This window comes from Patiria miniata, unplaced genomic scaffold, assembly GCF_015706575.1.
Source record: "Patiria miniata isolate m_02_andy unplaced genomic scaffold, ASM1570657v1 HiC_scaffold_25, whole genome shotgun sequence".
Taxonomy (NCBI): Eukaryota; Metazoa; Echinodermata; class Asteroidea; order Valvatida; family Asterinidae; genus Patiria; species Patiria miniata.
This window is the reverse complement of record NW_024037064.1, coordinates 9,136,792-9,161,678: the sequence shown is the minus strand read 5'-3', so window position 1 is coordinate 9,161,678 and position 24,887 is coordinate 9,136,792. Positions and strand designations below refer to the sequence as shown.

Here is a 24,887-nt window from a genome sequence, read left to right as displayed (position 1 = left end):
CATGATGATTGTTTTTTTGCCGAGAGATCTTGATGCCAACTCTCACAGTTTCTCGTTCGTGTCTTCGATCACTGTCACTTCGTAGATGCTTTCATCCAGCTTGTGAATAGTGATATAATCCTGTTAGGTGTTTAAAGACATATTACATAATTATAAGTTCCACTTATATGTTAAAAGTGATGGCAAGACATAATTCTATACAACTGTTTAACTGATGTGGGCTTGTTAATGGAATTCAGTATCTGTTTGTGTATAAGGGTAAACTGTTATTCTAGTTTACTACAAAATTCCTGTATCTTCTTGCTTTCTCGTCAAAACCTGTCTCAGTTCAAACGCAGCATCAACAGTTATCTGTTTGGTATCCTGCTCTAAGAAACTGTTGGTTTCCTTTTTTTGCAAGGGGGTGTGGCCTATAGATGTTGGAGTTTTGGACTCATGACCAAAAGGTCAGATGTTTGGTTCCTCCGGCTGGTCTAATTTTGTGTCCTTGGGCAATCTACTTCACCCTACTTCACTTCTCTCTACCCAGGAGTATATAAGTACCATATACATTTCGGTAATTTTATGCCAAGGACACCGAAGATAAGTGTCGGCCTAATGGGTAGTTTTTTACTACTTTTATGGTATTTTTTTCGGCTGACATCAAAAGCGGATCCTCTTCCTTAGCAATTGATTATACTGATCGAGCTGAGTCATGTGACAGCTGATCTAAATATATCAAACCTTTCTGATGGTGTTAAATATTGTGCATATTGTGTGTCACCAACCTTCTCTTCAGATAACATGTCCTCCAATTGCCGATACAGACTCTGGAATGTGGGTCGATCCTTGGGACTCTCCTGCCAACAGCTGCACATCATGTCATACCTGAAACATGCCAATCGTGCAATTGATAATGAAAAGACGACCCATTCTTTCAAACACCACTTCATATCGACATATCTAGTCTTCAAAGGGAAATAATTTCGATCCTTCTGTGTACATGTATTAAGAGAAAAGTACTTACAGCTGTTTCTTGCAGTTTTTAGGCTTCGGCATACGATAGCCCTGCTGTAATTGGCTGACCATTGCCTTTGTCTTCATCATTGGATACGGCCGTGCACCTGTCGAAAATAAGGGAAATTATTCATTTCTCAGTAGGCACTCAGTAGGCACAAATAAATCCAATATATATGGTCACAAATCTTGAATGGTGCAATGTGTCCAGTGTCGTTCCACACACACCAAAGTCGATTTATAAACTCACCAAGTGTCACAATCTCCCACAGCAGAATCCCAAAAGACCATACGTCACTCTCTGTCGTGTACACGTCATCTAGAAGAGATTCCAATGCCATCCAGCGCATGGGAAGAGCACCCTATAGAGAGATATCAAAAAGTTTCTTTCACTCAATTTTAGTGTAGTATAATAATATTCAGCATCTCACAGTGCACTAGACTACTTTTTAAATTCTCTCAAATATATGTCCCCCCCCCCCAAAAAAAATAATAATAATAATAAAACCAGGTTACCCACCTTAAGGATAATATGAACAAACTTTGTTTGCGGCTTTGTTGGGGGACACTCTGTATACCGTATAATGATAGCCTTAATGCCATGATATTTGCGAACTGTATCATGTATTTTTAAAGAGATGTGTGGTCTATGCCTAGTACCTGTGATTCTCGTTGGTAGATACGTGTGTTCATGACGTCACGGGCCAGTCCAAAGTCAGACACTTTACACACCATGTCATCTCCCACCAACACGTTACGTGCGGCAAGGTCACGATGCACACACTGAGATAAACAAAAAATCACCAAATTAGAAGAAACCAACCGCTTCACATACCAACAAGTAAGGCAACCAATACCTCAGACAAAAACACCTAAAAGCAAATGCTGAAATTCAGATTTTTGCTTGTCCAAGAAGGCCAGCCCCTTCGTAACTTCCTGAATGAATGACTCACTTGTGGAATCTGTTTAGCTCTCGCAATGACTCTCAACTGTGACATGGACTTGTCGGCGGGGACCAGCTTTTACTAGGCTTGGCTGGTCTTGTTTTAATGGAAATCAACAAACTGTACCAAAAAGGCACACAGTACCTCAGCGATGCGGTACAGGTATGTGTTGTTGTTGTAGGGTTGAATGCGCGTACAGCACACTGTGCCATTTGCGCCATACGTGCTGTACACGACCTAATTTGAAGCTATCCAGAACCGAATTTGTGAACAGTCATTGAGGGAAAACTTATACATTTTTTTTATCCACCATGGTTTAATGAAGAGCCACATGGTCAAGGATAAGCTAATCAGCACAGCCTATTTTTAAACTCCTTTTCCTATAAAGAAAGGACCCAAAACTAAACTGCACTAAGTGCAGCCGCGAAGGTGCACTGTGCGTTGCCAAACAATATTATTGCATGTTGATCGATATTCGGTATTTTAATGAAATTCATTATTTTACCTTTTGAGATGATATGAATGCCATTCCGTTAGCCACATCCTTGGCAAACTTGACCAATGTCCGAGACAGTAATTTGCTCAAGCCGGGTAGGTTGGAGTAACCTGACCCTGGATCCTTGTCTCGATACCCCATCAGAACATTCGTCAGGTCACCCTTAGCAAGGTATTCAACGATCACATACCCGGGATCTAAGAAACAAATGAACAAATTATGGTCACCGCGAGACCCAGAACACCACATAAATATATTGTTACATTCAATTTAGAGGCCATAATGCTTGAGAGTCAAGGACTTTTCCCTTCAGTATAAATATGACTAATTCAAATTACCTTTCTCTTTGCAATGTCCGAGAAGTTTAACAACATTCGGGTGACAACCAACTTTCTTCATCAGCTCCAACTCCTCAAGAAGCTCCACCTTAGCGTGATCGCCACCGCCCTCTACCGTCGTACGAAATGAAAGTTAATGAAACTCCTTAAAAAAAGTAACTGAGTGGACACACAAAACATAATTTTCACCGAAATGTTCACAATTATTTTCCCCTTCTGTTAGAAATTGACAAATATACCTTTGAGAGTTTTCACGGCCACTTTTGTCCTTTTCCCAGTTTTCTCGATCCCAAGAGCCGTGCCCAGCAGAACTCTCCCAAACGCGCCCCGTCCCAGCTCTTTCTCAATGACCACGAGATCTCGCGGGAATGCCAGGTCAGGCCCAACATTGCTGTACACTTCGGCTGTTGATGTCCGAGACGCTTCACCACCCTCATCTCTAATGCTTTCATAGACTGCGATGGGGCTGGGCGAAGTCATTGGTAGTTCTGGAATTGTATCACAAAAAAATTATAATAGGCCTAATTGAGTTAAAGGGACCCACACGTTGCATTCTGTGAACCGGTTGGGGTTTGGAGCACTGGACTATACAGTTATTTCAATCATATAGCTGGCAACTAATCTCAGCGCTTGGATTTTCCAGGTATTGCCAGATTGATTAATAAACTTTTAAACAAGGACAACATTTAGACAAGGATGGACCGAGTAAATGTGGCAAAACTATGAAATGTTATACATGCTGTCTAATCTGAGGTAATTGAAGGTCAAGAGGCACTTGCCTTGATTCTGCTCACGTTTGGGTGTTCTCTTATCAGGCCCGTCTTGATTCAGGTGATCCCTGCATTATGAATCAAAGGATTGTCTTCAGAAAAAAACTTACAAAATACACAGGAGGCAAAGGTTTTCTGCCGACCACGAAAAGGTTGCTGGATTAAAGTCCCTCCTTGCTATCAAATAATTGCTGGTTCGCGACATACCGCATTATCACACACGCGTATAGCATTTGCACAAGTACTTTTGCAATGCGTCTCAAACCACACTTACCCATCGTGTTTGATTGTTTTATGAAGTCCATCTCTTTCATGTTGTACTTGATGTCGCCTCTTCATGATGTAAAAAATGATACCACTAACGAGAATTCCACCGATAAAAGCCGCCACCACTGCTCCAACTATCACGCCAACTGAAGTAGGTGAAGGTGGAGCTACAATGAACGATACATCTTTTGTATTATTATTTACAATGCAAAACGAGTTTTTGAAGTTCAACTCAACAAAAACAACAATATCATGTACACTTATCGACACAATTTTATGATTTCAACCTTCCAGATAATGTGGGCTTATTATGACTGAATTTAATTGCATCATTCACAATCAGACGAACCTAATTAAAGATATAATTATGATCATCTTCATTACGTTTGTAGTCCGTATAAAGTAACTGACTAAGGATTTCCCACAATTCTTATTAAGGAAACTGCTCTGACACAACATAAACATACAGTTAGCTTCAGAGGTGAGAAAACCCAGGAATATTAAGGACATTCCTAAAACCAGGTACTAAAAGGAACCAATTATCAAATTGACCTCGTCAGGATTTGAACATGGGTCTCAGAAATGGTAGGTGGAAAAGAATACAGCTGCGCCAACGTGACTCCTCAAGCAGCCTAACTGAGAAGAATGACAGCGAAACCTTAATACATTGTATAAACTTTTTTCATACCCGAAGTTCAGACCCTTCCCCGCTGATGTACATTGGGGTGTATAAGTTTGGCTTTTAAACGAATTAGTTTCAAAGCCAATTGGATCTACCTGTAGATTTTATAGTTGGATGCATTGCCTTTGACGGAACTTCCGTTGTTCTCGGTAATTCTGTACTCAATAATGGGGGAAAATATCAATCAAATTGACAGTCAAAATAAAGGAAAACAGTTTAACATAAAAAGCAAGTGTATCATAATGATTGATATTCTATCTACAAACTCATCTTGCTCCCATTAAAATGATAATAATGCAAGTCATCCTTTAGGTCGTTTATTCATATTTTTTTTGGAAAGTCGCAAACACAGCAAGGATCGACACGTCGAATCAATCATTTCTTCTAAGAACCTCTGCCATACACTGAAAAGGTGGCAGCTTCTTTACAATCATAATTATAAATGCAACCTTCAAGGATTTGTTCATCAATGTTTCATTAGATTTGTTCTAATTGAAAGCACGATAAGCAATTAATTTGTTAGCATGCTAGATCCAGATAGACGGGGCAGCATTGTGTGGAACATATATGATGAACTACGTAGACCTACCTGGGCATATCTGCTGAGCAAACGTGCCTGTTCCTGTTCCGATTGTGTTTGTAGCATTACAACTGATTACAGCGCAATACTTCGGTGTGAATTCCACAGATCCTGGACTGTTGGAGAATGTCTTCAGAACGTCGGTGCCATTCCGAATGATCTGATGAGTTGTGGCCAATGGATTGGCATCTGATGAGCAGGTTATCTGACCACCGCTGTATCCCACTGTGACAACAGGTACAACTGGAGGGGAAAGGGATGGATATTGTTCTCACACGGTTTGGTTCTTGTGATATGTTGTACATTTGGAAACAATACAAGAATATGTGGCAACTAAATGAGCTAAAAATAAAGATTGTCAAAATCATCACAGTCAATTTTGTTGGCGGAAAACACAAGAAAACAGAACCGATTAAGAGCATCTGAAGTTGCCTTTAGGTAAACACCTTCGTCAAGTATTGTTTGATGAACCAATGTATTTGTTGGTGTTTACAATTGTCAAACACAATAATGTTCATACTGGTACTCATATGGATAATTGTTGGTTCTATGCCTTTCTGATTTAAATGTATTTAATTCTAGTGGTGACATTATTGACCTCCCATAGATCTACGTGTACACTTCATTATACTTACATTGTACATTGAGAGTGAGCCCTCCTGTTTTTGCCGTGGTGACCACCTGTCCTGTAGTTCGGCATTCTAGACGATCTCCATCGTCTGGAATATTTGGAGTAAATGTCCAAGTGCCTGATGTAGTGGAAGTGTTGTCTCCATTATCAGTGGGTGTATCCTCAGTGATACCCGCTGTGATCTTGACGTCATCTTTGTACCATTCTAGATTGACTGCAGGTCTGAAGCCGCTCGCTGTGCATCTCAGTACACTTTGCTCTCCTGCTGTCAGTCTGATAGGATTCCCTGATGAATCACCGTCAAGTGTGATGGTAGGTTCATTGCCTTCAACTGGATATAAAACAAGTGATAAAGAGTTCTAATAGCAAGAAACCCTTGAACAGTTTCTCTACGGGGGATTTATAAAGTATAGTACATTTGACAATCTCAATGGACTTCATTTGAAATTGCTATTCTTGCTGCTGTACAAATTAAACATGTTAACTGACATTTTTAGCCAGTGGGCAAACCATGCAAAAACAATACATGTTCACATCTCAGGGTATGAAATCCACAAAGGGCAGCAGACACAGTATTGAATTTTTCTGTGAACACACACACACACATTAATGACATTAAAACAATTAAAATAAATACATGTACATTTTGTAACTTATGTACACGTCCGACACTCACTTTCAACAGTCAAAGTTGCGGATCCTTGTTCTGTTATCATGCTGCATGTGTACGTTCCTTCATCTTCAATCTGAGCATTGCTAACTGTAAGGTCCATCTGGGGAAACTCAGTCGACACTATGTCAAAATTAGTGTATTTAGCAAAGGCTGGTCCTGTGTAAATGCCAAGTTGCTGAGTACCGAAGGGTGTTGGCCCCTCCTCCCAAGAAGCAATACCAGAACTTGGTGAAGTGTAGTCAGGGTTGCTACAAGTCAGAGTGGCTGCACCACCGCGCAAGACTGCCGTGTTCATTGGTCCAACAGCATCTACAAAGGCCGCTGGTTTTTGATTGGAGAAAACAAATCGCATCAACATAAAAATCTAATGTTAATTAAATGCTGAACAGTAATGTAGAAGGCATCACTGTAGGATAATTAAGGATAATTAAACTGCTGCAATAAAACGTCTTATATAGTGTCCCGATATAGTACCAAAATTGTTCTGTAAGATATCCATGGCAACCATGCCAACCGATTTAAAAACACTAGTTAACATACAATTTGGTAATTATTTTTTTAATAATAAAGTTTGCCTTTTTGATCTGGAACACAATCAATCCAGCATCATGTTACCCCACCCCTCCCTCTCCATTACACTGAATATCCGCATTCCAGAAAGATGGGAATGCAGGCACCCAATAAAGCGTCACACTACCGAAACTCCTACTTACAAAAATTGTCATTTCCCCCTCCGCGAATGTAAGCAACAAATTCCCAAATAGAAACCAGTTTGAGAAATAATGATTGGTCAGGCTGTCTCTACTATTTTGGGGAGATGTCCTTTGGCACGTCATACTTAGGATACATGATGTACACGTCTTTGGTGCAAGTGCAACGTCAAGGGTTCAGTTCATTTTTTTTCCACTAATTCACTTCATAGGAAATAACAGTAGGCCTACGTGTGATAATGAAACTTTCATTGAATATCAAGTTAACATGCAGGCTTACCTGAAAACGCAAGAAGCCACAAGCCCAACAACGGCCCAGCACTGAAATCCATTCCCAATTCAAAAGCGACAGATCACACTGTGGCCTGCATGAGTGGGGTTCACATACATGTAGGCTATTATAGCTATGATACGCGTATATACTTGTGGATACACATGTGTACAAAATGTTCAACGTATATTCTTATACTGCAGTACAAGTCATCATAAGGAACTAACTATATCGACCAATAACAAGAATTGTAAATGCGGAACCAATATGTCTGTCACTTATAATAAACTTTGAACTCTTTTCAAATAACAAGTCAGCCCTGTATTGTGTTCATAGTTTTTCATACGTGTCGGGCAAGTCTATACGCAATCCCATGATCTACACCAGGAAATAACATGAAAATATAACACGGAAAGAAATGACGCATACTCTGGCTGTGAATATACGAGAAAAGTACTTGATGGAGATGTATTGCACAGGATCCGATCCTCAGGTCCCGAGGTTGTTTGTATAGTTATCGGGACCTGTGTAATTAAGGTCAACTCGGTCGGTGGGACAGAATGTGCCTTCATCGTTATATCTACATTTTCCTTCAATCTGGCAGAAATGTTAATTGTCGGTTACTTAAAAATATTACGTCATTTGTTGAATTTGTTTTATGTAAGTTATTCGGTATATTTATAAAACAGTGAACCTTATCGACAAATCAAAACCTTTTGAAATAATCAGTTTACATTGCTAAATTTAAAAAAACCTACAATTACAAATATTAAAAAATACACAACTACCCCCTAAAATTACAAATATTAAAAATACACAACAATCTCGATCCCTTTCAATTGGCAGGGTTTCTCCCTCCTCCAAGGGGAGACGCCTTGAGTAAACTATAGGTAAACTATAGTTTGAAGAAATCGGTCAAAATAATATTTGCGCATTTTGGTGCTCGAAATACGATCAAGAATTATTCATTTGATCCAAAAATCTATTTTCTAGGATTTTTATTTTAATTTGAGAATCAGACGTTGGAAACACTATGTAGTCCATACAGCCAAACGAAACATTAGGTAATTATCATATGAGAAAATACTTGGGGATAAAAAAAGGAATACAAAAAAAGGAAACCCAATTTGGCGGGACCATTTTCTTAATAAAGTCTGCATGTAGCACTTTCAAAGCTCGGATATAAAAGCCCAATTTGTAAGCTTTCTTTTAGTACAAGAATCAGTCAAATCACTTATGTACTTTTCAAGTTAAGGAATTTTAAACACAAATACCATTTTAAAGTTCAGGACACACAAATCACAAAAAAAGTTGTGTGTTCTTTCAGCAAGACGAAACAATTTACACACATCCCTATGTGAATTGTTTTCGTTTTGCTGCAAAACGCTGCCCTCTCCCCTCATCACAAAAACAAAACTACAGGGAACCATAAGTTTGAAAGTAAAAATAAACCACGTTACTATATATACATGTATAATATACGGCCCTCATGTGCTGTGGCGGCGTTACGGAGGGAGGGGGATTCTCACCCCCCCCCCCCCTCCCGCCTCCTAAGCTTTCTTATTGCCCCCCCCCCCCCATACACACGTTCTGTTTATTCCCTTCGCTGTTCAGAATCAGAACTATAGTTAAAAGTAGAGAGTAAAATGTTGATTATTTGCGAACTGTTAGCCCATAGCATTATCATTTTGACTGCCCCAAAACATCTCTCCCCCCCCCCCCCCCACTTGCCCTTTTTCCGCCACTGCTTATATGTCAAAAATGAAAATATTTTAATGACGTTATTCGTTTGCATTCAAAATATAAAAAGAAATGCATAGTACTGGTACCGGAAAACCAAAATATCACAGTACTTCAAGTTACTACATGATGTATTTAAAGTTTGGTGCCAAATTGCCAATATAGGCCTACTCTTGTCTTGCTTTTTTCATCTGAAACCTTTTTGCCAGCACAGGCAACACTTTTTACAGATCATGCACAATGTAAGTCGGCAAAGTTAACATTTTTTATCCACATGCTATGTTTATGTAACCGTGAAAAATGACACAACTGGGGAACTCGCGAAAACTAATACATGTACAACCAAACTAAACTTGGGATCTTTGAAGGGAAAAGTCGCGAGGAGATTGAATTAATAGGGACAAGGGACACAAATTCTAGATTTCGAAAAACAAAAACAAAAATAATTTATTTACAATACAAAATTCTTGAACCAAGAATTTGAGACTTAAAACATGAAACCGTAAACCGTAAAACCAAAACTTAAACCTAAAACCAAAGACTTAAAGAAACGTAAAACCAACACAGTGTGTTATATAATGGATCGTTCAAGACACTTCTGGCAGAAACTCAATGACTCCAACAAGCAGACAAATCTAAGCAGGACAGGCACTCCAGTTATGCATGTGACTTGTCTCTGCTGATCTGCTGGGTGAACTAAAGTGGCTTGACCATGTGGCAGCTTATATAGGGGAAAAATGTGGGCTAAAGTAAAGAAACAGGGGGCACACTACCAACAAAATGGGGGAATCTTGAGTAACTAAAATGATTTCTTTTTCTAAGGAGAGCTACTCCTATTTAAAACTCTATACATTAAATACATGAAAATATTTAACTAAAACTGGGCCCTGCCACATTTACATATGAGTGATATATGTATAGAGCTGAGTAGATTAATTCTATTAGTTTTGAACACCTAAATTTACAAAACTAAGTTTTTAAGACTAAATTTCGTAGGATCGGGTCACCAATGAGACTTGTATTGGCTCATACGGTATCTTACGAAAACAGTATATTCTGACAATATAAAAAAAACACACAGTGCCAAAAATCAAACTTATAATTATGCTATATATTTGTGTACATCCATCATGTTAACATCAAGAACTATAAAGAAATGCTATTGCATAAAGCTTCACTTACTTTGTCGTACACTTCCTTTGCTGTAAAGTTACACAAACCATTTGAACGATGATTATTTTATATTGTATCAAATCAACACCATGCATGCATATATACAGCGATGATAGGAAAAGATATATATATATATTAATATATATCACATTTCTAATAATATTTTACGATATTACTTTTTAACCAATCGGATATCCAGAAGTGTTGTCTCTTCTGCATATAATTTCATGTTTTCTTGAAACTGATCAAACAATTCCATGATTTTGGTGCCAATTAACTCTCACAGTTTCTCGTTCGTGTCTTCGATCACTATCATTTCGTAGATGCTTTCATCCAGCTTGTGAATGGTGATATAGTCCTGTGAAGAATTGAAAGAAAATATAGTCTCAAATGTTAATGTTTTGGTTTCTACTGCCGGTCTAATATGTTGTGTCCTTGGGCACGTCACTTCAACAAACTTGCCTCTCCCAACGAGTATAAATCGGTACACTACCGCAATCAGCTGAGGAGTGTAACTTATAAGTTGGACATGTATCCCATTCAGGGGAAATATTTATAACATGTATTTTCGGTTGTGACTTTATGCAAGGGACACAGTACCAAAGATAAACGCCGGCCTGATTAGCCGCAAGCTTGGGACAGTACTGCATTCTTTTTCTACTGACATTAAATTAGCGGTCCCTCCTTTTCATCAATTTTATCTCGAGCTGAGTGTGGTGGTAATAATAATCGAAACATCCAGACTTTCTGCTGGTAAATACTTTGCAGATTCACCAACCTTATCTCCAGATAGCATGTCGTCCAACTGCTGATACAGACTCTGGAAGGCTGGTCGCTCCTGAGGAGTCTTCTGCCAACAGCTGCGCATCATGTCATACCTGAAACATGCCAATCATGTAATCGATTAAGAAAAAAACGACTCCCATTCTTTCAAACACTATTTCATATCTTCTATCTTCAAAGGGAAAATAATTCCGATCCTTCTGTATATTAAGCGGAAAGTACTTACAGTTGTTTCTTGCAGTTTTTGGGCTTCGGCATACGATAGCCCTGCTGCAATTGGCTGACCATTGCCTTTGTCTTCATCATTGGATACGGCCTTGCACCTGTCGAAAAAAGGGGTACATTGATGTTATTCATTTCTCAGTAGGCACTCACCAACGTACAAATAAAGCCCACATGGTCATCAATCTTTAAGGATGCTATGGTCCCAGTGTAGTTCCACACACACCGAAGTTGATGTGTAAACTCACCAAGCGTCACAATCTCCCACAGCAGAATCCCAAAAGACCACACGTCACTCTCTGTTGTGTACACGTCATCTAGAAGAGATTCCAACGCCATCCAGCGCATAGGAAGTGCACCCTGTGGGAAGATATCAAAAAGTTTCTTTCAGCCAACTTTGAGTATGGTATAATAATATTCAACATCTCACAGTGCACTCGACTACTTTTTAGTTCTCTCCAAAACACATCCCCCCCCCCCAAAAAAAGGTAACCCATCTTAAGGATAATATCAACCAACTATGTACTTCATGACCACAATAATGGTTTTAGTATAAGCTTTCTATTGATAGCTTGGATGCACACCTCTGGCCATGCATCACTGAGCTCCTTTGTTAGTTTTAAAAATGGTATGTAAAACTTTCTTGGGGCAGTTAGGTAAAACTTAGACACAGCCAGACATAAGATTTTAGGCTTTGCATGGTGGAGTATCAGTATCGTTTCGGTTTGCGGTAACACTATGTGGTAATAACTACTGCTCAGTAGGTATTTAGTTCTAATAATAATAAGTCCTGCTTATTATAAACTTTTGCCAAGTATCGTCTCATGTATGACGATGACTAGAGCAGGCTAGTCGAAACGTTGAGACCAAAGACAAGTTCTTTAGAATTTAAACAGGACTGTTATCAGAACTAAAACTACTTAGCGAAAGTTGATAATAAGCAGGACAAGTTCTTTTCATTACATAGGGTTACAGCAAAAAACCGAAACGATCGATACTCCACAATGCAAAGCCTAAACTCTTATGTTTGGCTGTGTTCGTAAAGTTTTGCCTAGTAAACTGTCCCAAGAAAGTTTTACATACCATTTTCAACTTTCAAGACATATAAGACATACATTAATTTTAAGAAACATGAACAAGTCAGAATTCCCATCATGATCCTATGCTACACCGCGAGTTGCATATCAAACACCAAGGAGATGGTACCGGTATTTATCTTCCAATATTATTGGCGGAGGGGGCACAAGACGGTGCACCAGCAGCATACTCCATGTTTTCACAATGTTTTACCGAAAGTGTTTGAAGAAGGTTTTTACATACCATTTTCAAAACATGGACCTCAGTCATGAATGATCACATGTGTGCATCCCAGGTATTAGGGAATTGCTTAAACCCATTGTTATGATAAACCATAATGAATGTCATAAGTTCACATTTGTTCACTTTATCACTTTGTCTGTAGGTTAACTTTTGTGGGACACCCTGTAGACCGAATAATGATAGCCTTGATTATTGCCATGATATTGCGACCTGTATCATGTATTTTTAAAGAGATGTGTGGTCTATGCCTAGTACCTGTGATTCTCGTTGGTAGATACGTGTGTTCATGACGTCACGGGCCAGTCCAAAGTCAGACACTTTACACACCATAATTATCTTCTCCCACCAACACGTTACGAGCGGCAAGGTCACGATGCACACACTGAGATAAAAACAAATCTCGCAACTTAGAAGAAACCAACCGCTTCATACACCAAGTGCGGCAACCAATTCCGCAGACAAAAACATTTAAAAGCATATGCTGAAATTCAGATTTTGCTTGTCCAAGAAAGTCAGCCCATTGCAGTCTCGTCGTACCTATATCTGACTGATTGACTCAGTCACTCGCTGACTGTTAATTGTGCAATCTGTTTAGACATATCATTGACTGTCAATCATGACTTAAACTGGTCTGGCCGTCTGGGACCAACTTACCAAGCTTGCCTGGTCTGGTTTTTAATGGAAATCGCCACCACCACTCATGGTAAATGGACTAAGGAAGACGAGTTCAAGAGTCGCTTGCCCCTGTTCCTAAAAATACACCGTACCTGAGCGATGTGATACATGTACATGTACATGCATGTTGTTGTGGGGTAGATGGCGCCGACAGCACACTTATTTGTGCCCTTTGCGCCATACATGCTGTACATGACCTAATTTGAAGACATATACAGAGGGGACTCAACGACTCGTGAACAGTCATTGAGGGAATAAACACAATTGTATCTTTGGTGTGTATCCTCTATGGTTTAATGAAGAACCGCATCGTCAAGGACAAGCTGATCAGCACAGATATTCTATTTCTAAACCCCTTTTTCATATAAAGAAAGGAACCGAAACTAAACTAAACTCGAGTGCAGCCGCAAAGGTTCAGTGTACGTTGCCAAACAATATTATGACATGTGGTTCGATATTCGGTATTTTAATAAAATTCAATTATTTGTATACCTTTTGTGATGATATGAATGCCATTCCATTTGCCACATCCCTGGCAAACTTGACCAATGTCTGAGACAGTGATTTGCTCAGGCCAGGTAGGTTGGAGTAACCTGTCCCTGGGTCCTTGTCTCGATACTCCATCAGAAGTTTCTTCAGGTCACCCTTAGCAAGGTATTCAACGATCACATACACGGGATCTAAGAAATAAATGAACAAATTATGGTCACCGAGACCCGGAACACCACATGAATTTATTGTTACATTCAATTTACAGGCCATAATGCTTGCGAATTAAAGACTTCTCCCCGCAGTATAAATATGACTAATTCAAATTACCTTTCTCTTTGCAATGTCCCAGAAGTTTAACAACATTCGGGTGACAGCCAACTTTCTTCATTAGCTCCAACTCTTCAAGAAGCTCCACCTTAGCGTGATCGCCACCGCCCTCTATCGTCGTACGAAATGAAAGTTAATGAAACTCCTTAAAAAAGTAACTGAGTGGACACACAAAAAATAACTTTCGCCGAAATGTTCACAATTATTTTCCCCTTCTGTTAGAAATTGACAAATATACCTTTGAGAGTTTTCACGGCCACTTTTGTCCTTTTTCCGGTTTTCTCGATCCCAAGAGCCGTGCCCAGCAGAACTCTCCCAAACGCGCCCCGTCCCAGCTCTTTCTCAATGACCACGAGATCTCGCGGGAATGCGAGGTCAGGCCCAACATTGCTGTACACTTCGGCTGTTGATGTCGGAGACGCTTCACCACCCTCATCTCTAATGCTTTCATAGACTGCGATAGGGCTGGGCGCACTCGTGGTCATTGGAAGTTCTGGAAATTGAGAAAATAATAATAGGCTTTTCAAGAAAATAATATGGACTCAAGCCGTGGTGCATTCTGGGAATGGGTTGCGGTTTGCAACATTCAACTGTAGTCATTTCGATCATATAGCTGGCAACTGGCCTCAGTACTGGAATGGTATTGTCAGAGTAATACATTCTCGATGTTTTTAACAAGGATTAACTATACAGATGTGGTCATGGATTGTTGGAATAAACTGCTAGATCTCGTTTGGATTATCGAATTGAAGTTCAAGAGGCACTTGCCTTGATTCCTCTTCTCTGGTTTGGTTGTTCTCTTATACGGTTCGTCCTGTTTCAGGCGATCTCTGCAATATGAATCAGGAGATTTTTCTTCAAAGTTCCAATCGCGCTTTAACTCAACGGCAACGATGTTCACAATGTAGCGTGACACATTGTTCACAATGCAGCGTGACACATTACACTGTTAAGTTAAATTCGGAAAAACAGAGAGGGCAAAGTTTGTCTGCCGACCACGAAAAGGTCGCTGGTTCAAAGTCCCTTCATTCTATAATAGACTTTGAGACGGGGAACAAGCAGTCCCAGCTCACGTCATATCTCTCATCTTGCCGGTTCGAGATATTATTACAGATGTTTAGCATTATCACAACAAAGGGGCACTTTTGCAATGAGTCTCAAACCACACTTACCCATCGTGTTTGATTGTTTTAGGAAGTCCATCTGTTTCATGTTGTAGCCGATGTCGCCTCTTCATAAGGTAAAAGATTAGGATACCACTAACGAGAACTCCAACGATGAAAGCCGCCGCCACTGCTCCAACTATCGCACCAACTGCAGTAGATGAACTTGAAGCTGAACATGAATAAAACAAAGCGAGCTTTAACAATAACATCAAGTGCGCTTATCGACAGTATCTCAATTGTTTTGATTGCAACCTTTCAGATGATGCAATTTGCGGCATCTACATATTATGTAAAAACGTTCGTAGTCCGTAGTAATCAAACTTAGGATTTTCCAAAATTAAGGAAACCTGTTCTGAGACAACAATGAAGAAAGAGTTAGCTTTAAAGGTGAGAACATCCAGGTGTGCGGAGAGGAAACTCCCCAAATCGGGAATTAAATGAGGACCTGTCAACAAATCTATTGTCGAAGTTTGAATCTGGGCCTCAGAATCTATAGCTCGAGAAGAATACAGTCCCGCCAATCTCACTTCCTTATCAGTCTAACTGAAAACAATGACATCGAAACCTAATTGCATGTTAAACTTTGTTTTATATCTGAAGTTCAGACGCTTGCCCGCTGTTTCATTTCGAAAAGGGCGAATGCTATGATTGGCTTTTAAAATTAACGGTTGGCTACATGTAACTGTAGATTTTACAGTCGAATGGATTGGAGTCTTCAACTGAACTTCCGGTGACCTAGGTAATACTGTCATCAATTATTCTGGAAATTATGTCTGTCAAATTGACAGTAAAAATTAAGGAAAACATTTAAACATGAATGGTTAGCATTTTCGTGATTGTAATTCTATTTACAAACCGATCTCAACAAAAATGGATAATTTTGTCATTGAAAGGTTTTTGTCATTTTTTTTATGATTCTGAAGTCGAACACAACATGCTGCTCGAAACGTTGAATCAACTGATTTTTTTTTTTAGAATCTCTGCCATACACTCAAACGGTATCAGTTACCTTTACAACCATGCAACCTTTAAGGCTTTTCAATAAGTTTTATCTGTTGATCTGTCACACAATACGTGGCCATATGTGTGACGCATGAAAAGTTATGTACCTGCTGGGCATATTGGTTTGGCAAACGTTCCCGTTCGTGTTCCAACTGCGTTTGTCGAATTACAGCTGATGTAGGTGCAATACTCTGGCGTGAATTCCACAGATCCTCCGGTGTTGTTGAATGACTCCACAATGTTAGTGCCGTTCAGGATGATCTGATGGGATGCAGCCAGTGGGTTTGCATCTGATAAGCAAGTTATCCGACCACCACTGTAGGCAACTTTGACAACTGGTGCGTCTGCAGGGGAAATAATCACGTCGAAATGTTCACCCTGTTTCGATAAAGTAGCAACTTGAAACAATGTAGAGTATAATGTGTCATCTACAAGATAAACCCTACCGATTCATCGATTTAATGCATCGGGAACCAAAACGTACAAAATGAGTGAGATGATGCGCGGGCAACTCTAGCCTCAGGCCCTTTACCAAATCTTACACAATGGAATTAATTCAAATCTAAAGATATGCCGAATTTCAGAGATCACTCAATTTTATCCCTTGGGCATGGCTGCCATGGGATTTTTCACATGGGTTCCTAAGGAAAAATTGGACACCATGCAATTCATGGTGTACATTCACATGGGTTTTCCCATGGTACTTTAACGCCCTTTCGCCAAGGTGTTTTCCCATGCTTTCCATGGTGATTAATCCAAAAAGGATTCCAATTTTTCTAAAGCACAAGTGAAAACTTTTTCAAAGCCATTTCGTGGGCCTTGATCTTTACTAACATTGTACACTGAGAGTGAGCACTGCGATTTTTGTTGTGGCGACCACCTGTCCTGTAGTTCGGCATTCTAGACGATCTTTATCATCTTTTATTTTTGGAGTGAATATCAAAGTGCTGGATGCATTGAAGGTATCTCCATTATCAGCAACTGGATGCACAAAAACACCCGCTGTGATCTTGACATCATCCTTGTACCATTCCAGATTAACTGCAGGTCTGAAGCCGCTCGCTGTGCACTTCAGTGCACTTTGCTCTCCTGCTGTCAGTTCGATAGGATTCCCTGAAGAATCACCATCAAGTGTGATGATAGGTTCATTACCTTCAACTGGATATAAAAAGTATATAAATAAGACATTGCATCTTTGTAATAAGTTGGTGTCAGAGCGTACAAAAATGTTAATAGTTATTGGCTGGAAGTCTTTTCATGCAACTGGTCTACACAATGGGCTGGAATTAGTCCACTCATTGGCGATAGCACTGCCTATACATATTCCTCCACACACCCAGTCCAAGTCACAAGTAACAGTTCGTCAGTCAGTCAGATGTAAACTTAGGTTTTGTGACCAGCAAACATTATCAAAAGAGCAAGTAACTCTCAACATATTTTTTATTCTGGCGAGGGAGATAAAGCATAATTGCTTTGAAGCTCAACGGATTTCGTTTAAAAACGCATATAACTCTTTTCACACATTTTACTGGCGTGCGGAAAGAGGCCGAGCTATATGCAAAACCAACAAGACAACCCATAGAACATTAAGGCTAATATGCACAAGTTCACATGCATGGCAATGTCAAAAAGGGTAGTTAATACAACGTAATGATCAAGTGAACAGACAAGAATTGTATCACGCTTCAAAGTTAAACAAACAAACAAAAGGAGAAACCAAACAGAAACGGTACTTAGGCTACATGTCAGTTTTCTGACACTCACTTTCAACAGTCAATGTTGCGGATCCTTGTTCTGTTATCATGGTGCATGTGTACGTTCCTTCATCTTCAATCTGAGCGTTGCTGACTGTAAGATCCATTTGGGGAAACACGACTGACACTATGCCAAAATGTGTGTATTTAGCAAAGTGTGACCCTGTGTAAGGTCCTCCCAATTGCTGAGTAGCAAAGGGTGTTGGCCCCTCACTCCACTGTGCAGCACCAGAACGTGGTGAAGTGTACGCAGGGTTTCTACAAGTCAGAGTGGCGTCATCACCGCGTAAGACTGCAGTGTCACTTGGTCCAACAGCATCTAAGGCTGTGAATTTTGAAAAGTTAACAGAATAACCAATGAAATCTTAGACGTTGATTTGCATCTCTCATTCATTCATTCATGCATTCGGTTGAGAGACTACGATACTTTTGCTATGCGTAATTTCACTGTTGCAACCCTATCCTGTGGCTACGGGGTTTGTTCCTATTTATAGAATGAACATTACATAAGTTTATAGTCATTTTTGTAAAAAAAGAAAAGAAAAATTATCCTCTTTGATTTTATAGTAGGATGGACTTTAGTTGTTCTTGGTAATACAATCAACTCTGGAAATAAATAATGTCCGTAAAATTGACACTAAAAATCAACGAAAACATTTAGACATGAATGGTATATCACGTGATTGTAATCCTATCTACAAACCCATCTTGCTCCCAGTTAATCACAACAAAAAGGATACTAATGAGTTTTGTCATTGAGGGCGTTTTTTATTGATTCTTAAGTCGAACACAGCAAGCTGCTTGAAACATCTTATTATCACCTGGTTTTTATTTTCTGAGAACCTCTGCCATTCCTTCATAAGGTGAGTGACAGCTACCTTTACAACCATGCAACATTCAAGGTTTTTCGTTAGGTTTTATCTGCGAAGCTGAAAGCTAAAAGAGCCAATTGTTAGCCTGCAAAGGTCCAGATAGACGTGGCCGTATTGTGTGACACACGAAAAGTTATGTACATACCTGGGCATATTGGTTTGGCGAACGTTCCCGTTCCTGTTCCAACTGTGTTTGTAGAATTACAGCTGATGTAGTTGCAATAGTCTGGCGTGAATTCCACAGATCCTCCGCTGATAATGAATGATACCAGAATGTCAGTGCCGTTCAGGATGATCTTCGATGCAGCCAGTGGGTTGGCGTCGGATAAGCAAGTTATCCGACCACCACGGAAGTCTACGTTGACAATTGGTGCGTCTGCAGAGGAAATAATCACGTAAAATGTTCACCATGTTTTGTTAAAGTAACAATTAATTTGTTAATACATCGCCCGAACCGTACAAAATATGTCAGATGATGCCTTGGCAACCAAACCTTATCACAAGTAAAGGAAACTATGCCGGTTTCAGAGGGCATTAAGTGATCCCTCAAACTGAGTAAACAATCATGACTAGAGTTGTGTATGCTCCATACAGGTGCGTAAGCCTACATCATGAATATACATTAAAGGAAATCCAGTATGTAAAATATGTCTTTTAAATTCATTTTCTTTCCGGTGACCATGCACATGATCTACTCACATTGTACATTGAGAGTGAGCCCTCCTGTTTTTGCCGTGGCCACCACCTGTCCTGTTGTGCGGCATTCTAGGCGATCTCCATCATCTTGTTTTGTTGGAGTGAATGTCAGAGTGCCTGATGTAGTGAAGGCATATCCATTAGCAATGGGTGTATCCTCAGTGATACCTGCTGTGATCTGGACATCATCTTTGTACCATTCGAGATTGACTGCTGGTCTGAAGCCGCTCGCTGTGCATCTCAGTACACTTTGTTCTCCTGCCGTCAGCTTAATAGGATTCCCTGATGAATCACCGTCAAGTGTGATGATAGGTTCATTACCTTCAACTGAAATTCAAACAGGTCACATCAATGAGACACTCCAACCATGCTCCAACCTTGTAAGTATTTTTTTGCACCTGGTCTACACAATGGGGCCAGACTTTCGTTTTTTACAAGTCAGTCTATTTTTACTGACGTTCAGAGCGATTGCAAACAATGCAAAACCTACTTAGAAACCTAAAGAACATTTTAATTATATGTACAAGTGCACAAGATATTGCAAAAAGCAAATGGGGGCGCTCTTCAACACTGACCATTAAGTACTGCAAATTATACGCCCCTTTTCACGGTACATTGTAATGGTTTTTGAGCGGGTTTTCTTTATTGAGATTGATGTCAGAACTCTCTAACACTTTATTGAAATAATTGCTTAACAAAAAATTGTCAAAAAAAAATCGCCAGAGGGGCAAGTGGCCCCCCCCCCCTCTGTGTACGCCACTGATCTGTTGTACAGACAAGAATTGTATCACATTTTACAACAATTAAACGATAAAAAGGCAACACAAAATAAGACTGAAACAACAACATGATAGGCCTATACATGTTCGCCTATATACAGCGGACACTCACTTTCAACAGCCAAAGTTGCTGATCCTTGTTTTGTTATCATGGTGCATGTGTACGTTCCTTCATCTTCCACCTGAGCATCGCTAACTGTGAGGTCCATCTGGGGGAACTCATCTGACACTATGCCAAAATTTGTGTATTTAGCAAAGGCTGGTCCCGTGTAAATTCCTCCTTGCTGAGTACCGAAGGTTGTCAAACCCTCAGCCCACCGAGCAGCACCAGAACTTGGTGAAGTGTACGCAGGGTTACTGCAAGTCAGATTGGCTGCACCACCGCGCAAGGCTGCCGTGTTCCTTGGTCCAACAGCATCTACAGAGGTTGCTGATTTTGAGTGGAAAAATTAATCGCATCAACATAAAGTGGCAACTTGAAGAGTAATGAGGTGCATTTTGAGGTTCTTCAGCAACACGTCAGAAAGATTCGTGATACTTTACGAACTAAGGGGCCATTCAGAATTTTCAATGCTTTAAAATTTCGATCTTTTTTCCAAATTGTGGGTGGGTGGGTCAAGCTAAATAATTGAAATCGAAATTCACTTTCCATGGACAAAGATAAAAAAAAAAAGAAACTAAAGATAGATCTTTTGACTTGCCTGAACTACGCGCAAGTATGGTGGCCCTGAAGGGACATCGCATATCGCAAACGTGTGCGCACACGTATGCGATGTCGCGAAATTTATCGCGAATGTGTGCGCACACGTATGCGATGTCGCAAAATTTATCGCGAATATGTGCGCACACGTATGCGATGTCGCGAAATTTATCGCGAATATATGCGCACACGTATGCGATGTCGTGAAATTAATCGCGAATATGTGCGCACACGTATGCGAATTTGTTTGCAATGTCGTGAATTTTATTGCATACCTTGTCGCATACCTTTCAGTAAAATTCCTAATGAACTGGGGAGTTGTAGCAGCTAGTCTGGAATCTAGACGTTCTGTTAGATATAAATAGGGTCTGACTAATAAACCTTCGCGCGCACGCTGTTCCTCGTGCAATCATTACTACTAGTACTGTCGAGCGCAAACTTGCTACTTGCGCAACTTTGAAATTTGCGCGCGCAAGTTTGAAACTTTTTCCTCATTCACACCAACGTAACCAAAGCGAGGCTGGAGGGAAAATAGTCTTTTTCTTTTTTGCACGAAAAACATTATCATTATTGGATGCAGGGAACATGACTGAATAGGCCTATATATTTACAATGGCGGCCAACCCCTTTTACAATACATGTTTTATGACTATATCAAGTCCCTTTCCTTCCGAATCGACATTTCAGGGTATGGCGTGCTAAGTTCACGTAGAAGAACTCTGTGTCCCAAAAGGCTGTGATGGGAATTTAGAAATGGGGATGATTGATCTTTTTCCGGATTAAATGTTAGCTTTGTAAATAAGTCATAGTTTGGAATTAACCGAGTGAAGTTATCAGACCTACCTGAAACTGCCAAAAGAAACGACAAGCAGCACAACGATCCAGCGCTGATTTCCATGATACCCAAGCACTGGTATTTCTAATCACACTGTACTAGGCTCAGCTCCGTATGGCCAATTTCACTCCATAAAACGGGCCAGTAACATGCACGACATATTATTGGTTGTGCAGACAAATACATACATTTACGAATTCATGCAGTATCTTTATTACTTCATTGCAGTATTAGACAAATTAAGAGTTAAACAGTTATGTATGATTCAGGATATGTGTCTGTCACTACCACTTGAATTGTGAACCTTTTCAATAGCATGAATTGTACCAATTTTTCCATGGTGTCGGCCTTGAATTCGAGAGTACGACAGTTTACATAGCACCAGGAAATAACAGGGGAAAACCAACATGACACGCACTGAAACGACGCATTTTATTAAATTATCTGGCTGTGAAGTGGCGAAGATCTAAAAGGAGATAAAACTAACCAACTTCCCGAAACTGTCTACAGTTATCAACCAATATGACCGTTGTAGCCTACATGTATTAACTTCTACATTATTATTTATTGTTATGGTCTATAACAAATCTGCTCATTGCAGCCTGTCGGCTGAATTACAAGACAGTTTACATAAAAAAATATAAACAAATAAATACAGGTTAAGAATAAACAGTATGAACCACATAAAACATTTAAAGGTATGTATAAATAAAAAAGCATTAAAAAAATCAGCAAGGTATTGTCATGTGTACGAGGCAAAAATATTGCACAGCAAAAACCACACTAATCCAGTAACAAATTCTGAAACAAATATATATATTAAATTATGAGGACGATGGGCGTGCACTGAGAGCATCATTGACAAGTCTGTTGAAATATGGAACTGGACTGTTTTTGAGAAGAGTAGTTCTACAAGAGAGTTCTAAGAGTTCTTTTGGACCTAATATTCATAGAATGGGAGCTTTTTGATTTGACAAACCACTCATTAAATGTATTTGAGTTGTATGATTTTAATGCAAAATTGGTACAAAGCGTGGTTCTTCTAATGTATAAAGGTTCCAGACCCAGAGTGGTTAATGCTTGATCATAATGATTATATTTGTGGCCTAAAATAATGCGAGATGCTCTTTTTTTGGATGGTTTCTAATTGATCCGAAAGAGTCAGGGAAATACCGGAATGTCATAATGGGGCTGCATATTCCTCAATGGGTCTGATATAACCTCCATACACTGTGACTAGTTCATCATTAGAGACCATTCTTTTTTAGTTTCCTCAACATGAAGAGTTTCCTGGAGGCTTTTTTGACTATGTTAGCAATATGCATGTCCCAATTCAAATTATGCAGGAAAATAACACCTAATAATTTAGCACTATGAACCTGTTGGAGTTGAACATCTAGAATAGAAAACTGAGCAACAGGGGGTTCCTTCCTGCCAGAGTAGATTTGCATGACTTGACATTTCGAAGGGTTCAAGGAAAGTTTATTATTTACAGCCCAATCACACAAATTGTTTAAATCATCCTGCATCTTGCTAGCAACATTGATATTCCTATTTTCGTTAAGTGTAAGATCGTCCACATATTTCCAGCATTAACTGTAAATAGGGTCAGCAGCGCTATTAATACAAGCCAGAAAAATCACCGGCCCTAATTTCGTTCCCTGTGGGACACCATTTGAGAGAGTTTGCCAGTCAGAGAAGCGGTTTGTTTATACTTGACCCTTTGTTGCCGATTACATAGAAAATTAGCAATCCAATGTACAATAGCTGGGGACACATCTAAACTTAGAACATTTTTGATAGCGATTACATGATTGACCGTGCCAAAGGCTTTAGTAAAATCTATTAACACAAGGGAACCAATACTAACACCAGTGACTAAATGATGGTAAACATCCACAAGGCAATGAGTGGTGGGTAATCCTTTCTGGTTACCAAATTGTCTTTTATCTACCTTAGGTTGAATTGTCTTCATAATTAACCCATTTACAAATAAATCCTTCAGCTTTGGCTAATAATGGGGTTAAAGAGATGGGCCTAAGTTTATCCAATGTGGGCGGAGATTGCTTTGGAATTGGAACAATGTTCGCTTGATTCCACTGAACAGGAACAATGCCCTGGGAGAACGAAGAATTTATAATATCAGTAACAGGGATACTCAGCTCATACGCGAATTCCTTGATGTACTCGAGTACTTTTTTCGGAGTACTCGTACTCGTACTCGAATGTCAAAGTACTCGTACTCGAAATGACGAAAATAGATGTGGTGCACGTAGATGAAGGCGCTTGCTTCGGTAGTTGTTTGATCGTTGAAGGCATGCGAAATGAACAAATGGGGTATGTGACATGCCTAGTTTCCTATTATAACTTGAAAAGGGAATTCAGGGGTTTGTTGTAGAATGTTACCTTTATAGAATGCTGACGCTGAACGTTTGCGTTTACGGGCCCTTCTTCCCCTGTATCTGAATAAGCTGTACCGTTTGAGGAGTTGGGACTGTTCTGGTTTCAAACGACAGGCCTGGCTTCGCATGTTAATAAGCTGACTCCAGATTTTGTCTAGCCCACCCCCCCCCCCTTGGAAAAAAAAATCCGTAAAAAAAAATTGCATTGGCCAAAAGACGGGTTGTGATGTACATGCGAACGGTCTCCCCCTAAAGAAGAAATAGCCGTGACAAGGGTGCATTAGTTAATATAATATTATTGTGAATGATTTTAGGATTTTATTGGCGCTCCCCATTGAAAATACTGCATGAGCCCCCCCCCCCCCCATCTTTATCAATCTCGGCTTCTTTTCCGATTTCGCTTTATCACTTATAGGTTTTAATGTTCCGATCATTTTTTTTTTTTTTAATAAATCACTTGCTTCATAATACATCATACATGCAGTTATGAAGTTTATATTTCTGTATAATATATGTTCACCTGAAGTCTTTGAAACGTCGTTGAATTTCAAGTTTTCTAAAAAAACAAGCAATGAACTTATTAATCAACTC

General features: G+C 39.7%; 2 protein-coding genes and 1 pseudogene across 2 annotated transcripts; all 3 read right to left on the bottom strand.

Annotated features, from left to right (window-relative positions):
• Positions 1 to 42: 42 nt before the first annotated feature.
• LOC119732997 (fibroblast growth factor receptor 3-like) lies at positions 43 to 7,419 on the bottom strand. The gene is made up of 14 exons (XM_038206578.1): positions 7,368 to 7,419; positions 6,381 to 6,698; positions 5,709 to 6,035; positions 5,083 to 5,316; positions 3,819 to 3,978; positions 3,554 to 3,612; positions 3,014 to 3,262; positions 2,775 to 2,885; positions 2,446 to 2,633; positions 1,657 to 1,779; positions 1,247 to 1,358; positions 1,007 to 1,103; positions 768 to 867; positions 43 to 120 (listed from the first exon to the last, which is right to left on the bottom strand). The coding sequence occupies exons 1-14, from the start codon at positions 7,417 to 7,419 to the stop codon at positions 43 to 45; spliced, it is 2,208 nt and encodes a 735-aa protein (XP_038062506.1).
• A 3,070-nt stretch (positions 7,420 to 10,489) lies between these two features.
• LOC119732996 lies at positions 10,490 to 14,575 on the bottom strand (annotated as a pseudogene).
• A 1,782-nt stretch (positions 14,576 to 16,357) lies between these two features.
• LOC119732995 (cell adhesion molecule 2-like) lies at positions 16,358 to 21,957 on the bottom strand. The gene is made up of 7 exons (XM_038206577.1): positions 21,903 to 21,957; positions 20,472 to 20,789; positions 19,584 to 19,907; positions 19,030 to 19,260; positions 18,023 to 18,337; positions 17,093 to 17,416; positions 16,358 to 16,602 (listed from the first exon to the last, which is right to left on the bottom strand). Exons 1-7 carry the CDS (start codon positions 21,955 to 21,957, stop codon positions 16,358 to 16,360), a joined length of 1,812 nt encoding a protein of 603 aa, XP_038062505.1.
• Between the last annotated feature and the right edge of the window lie 2,930 nt (positions 21,958 to 24,887).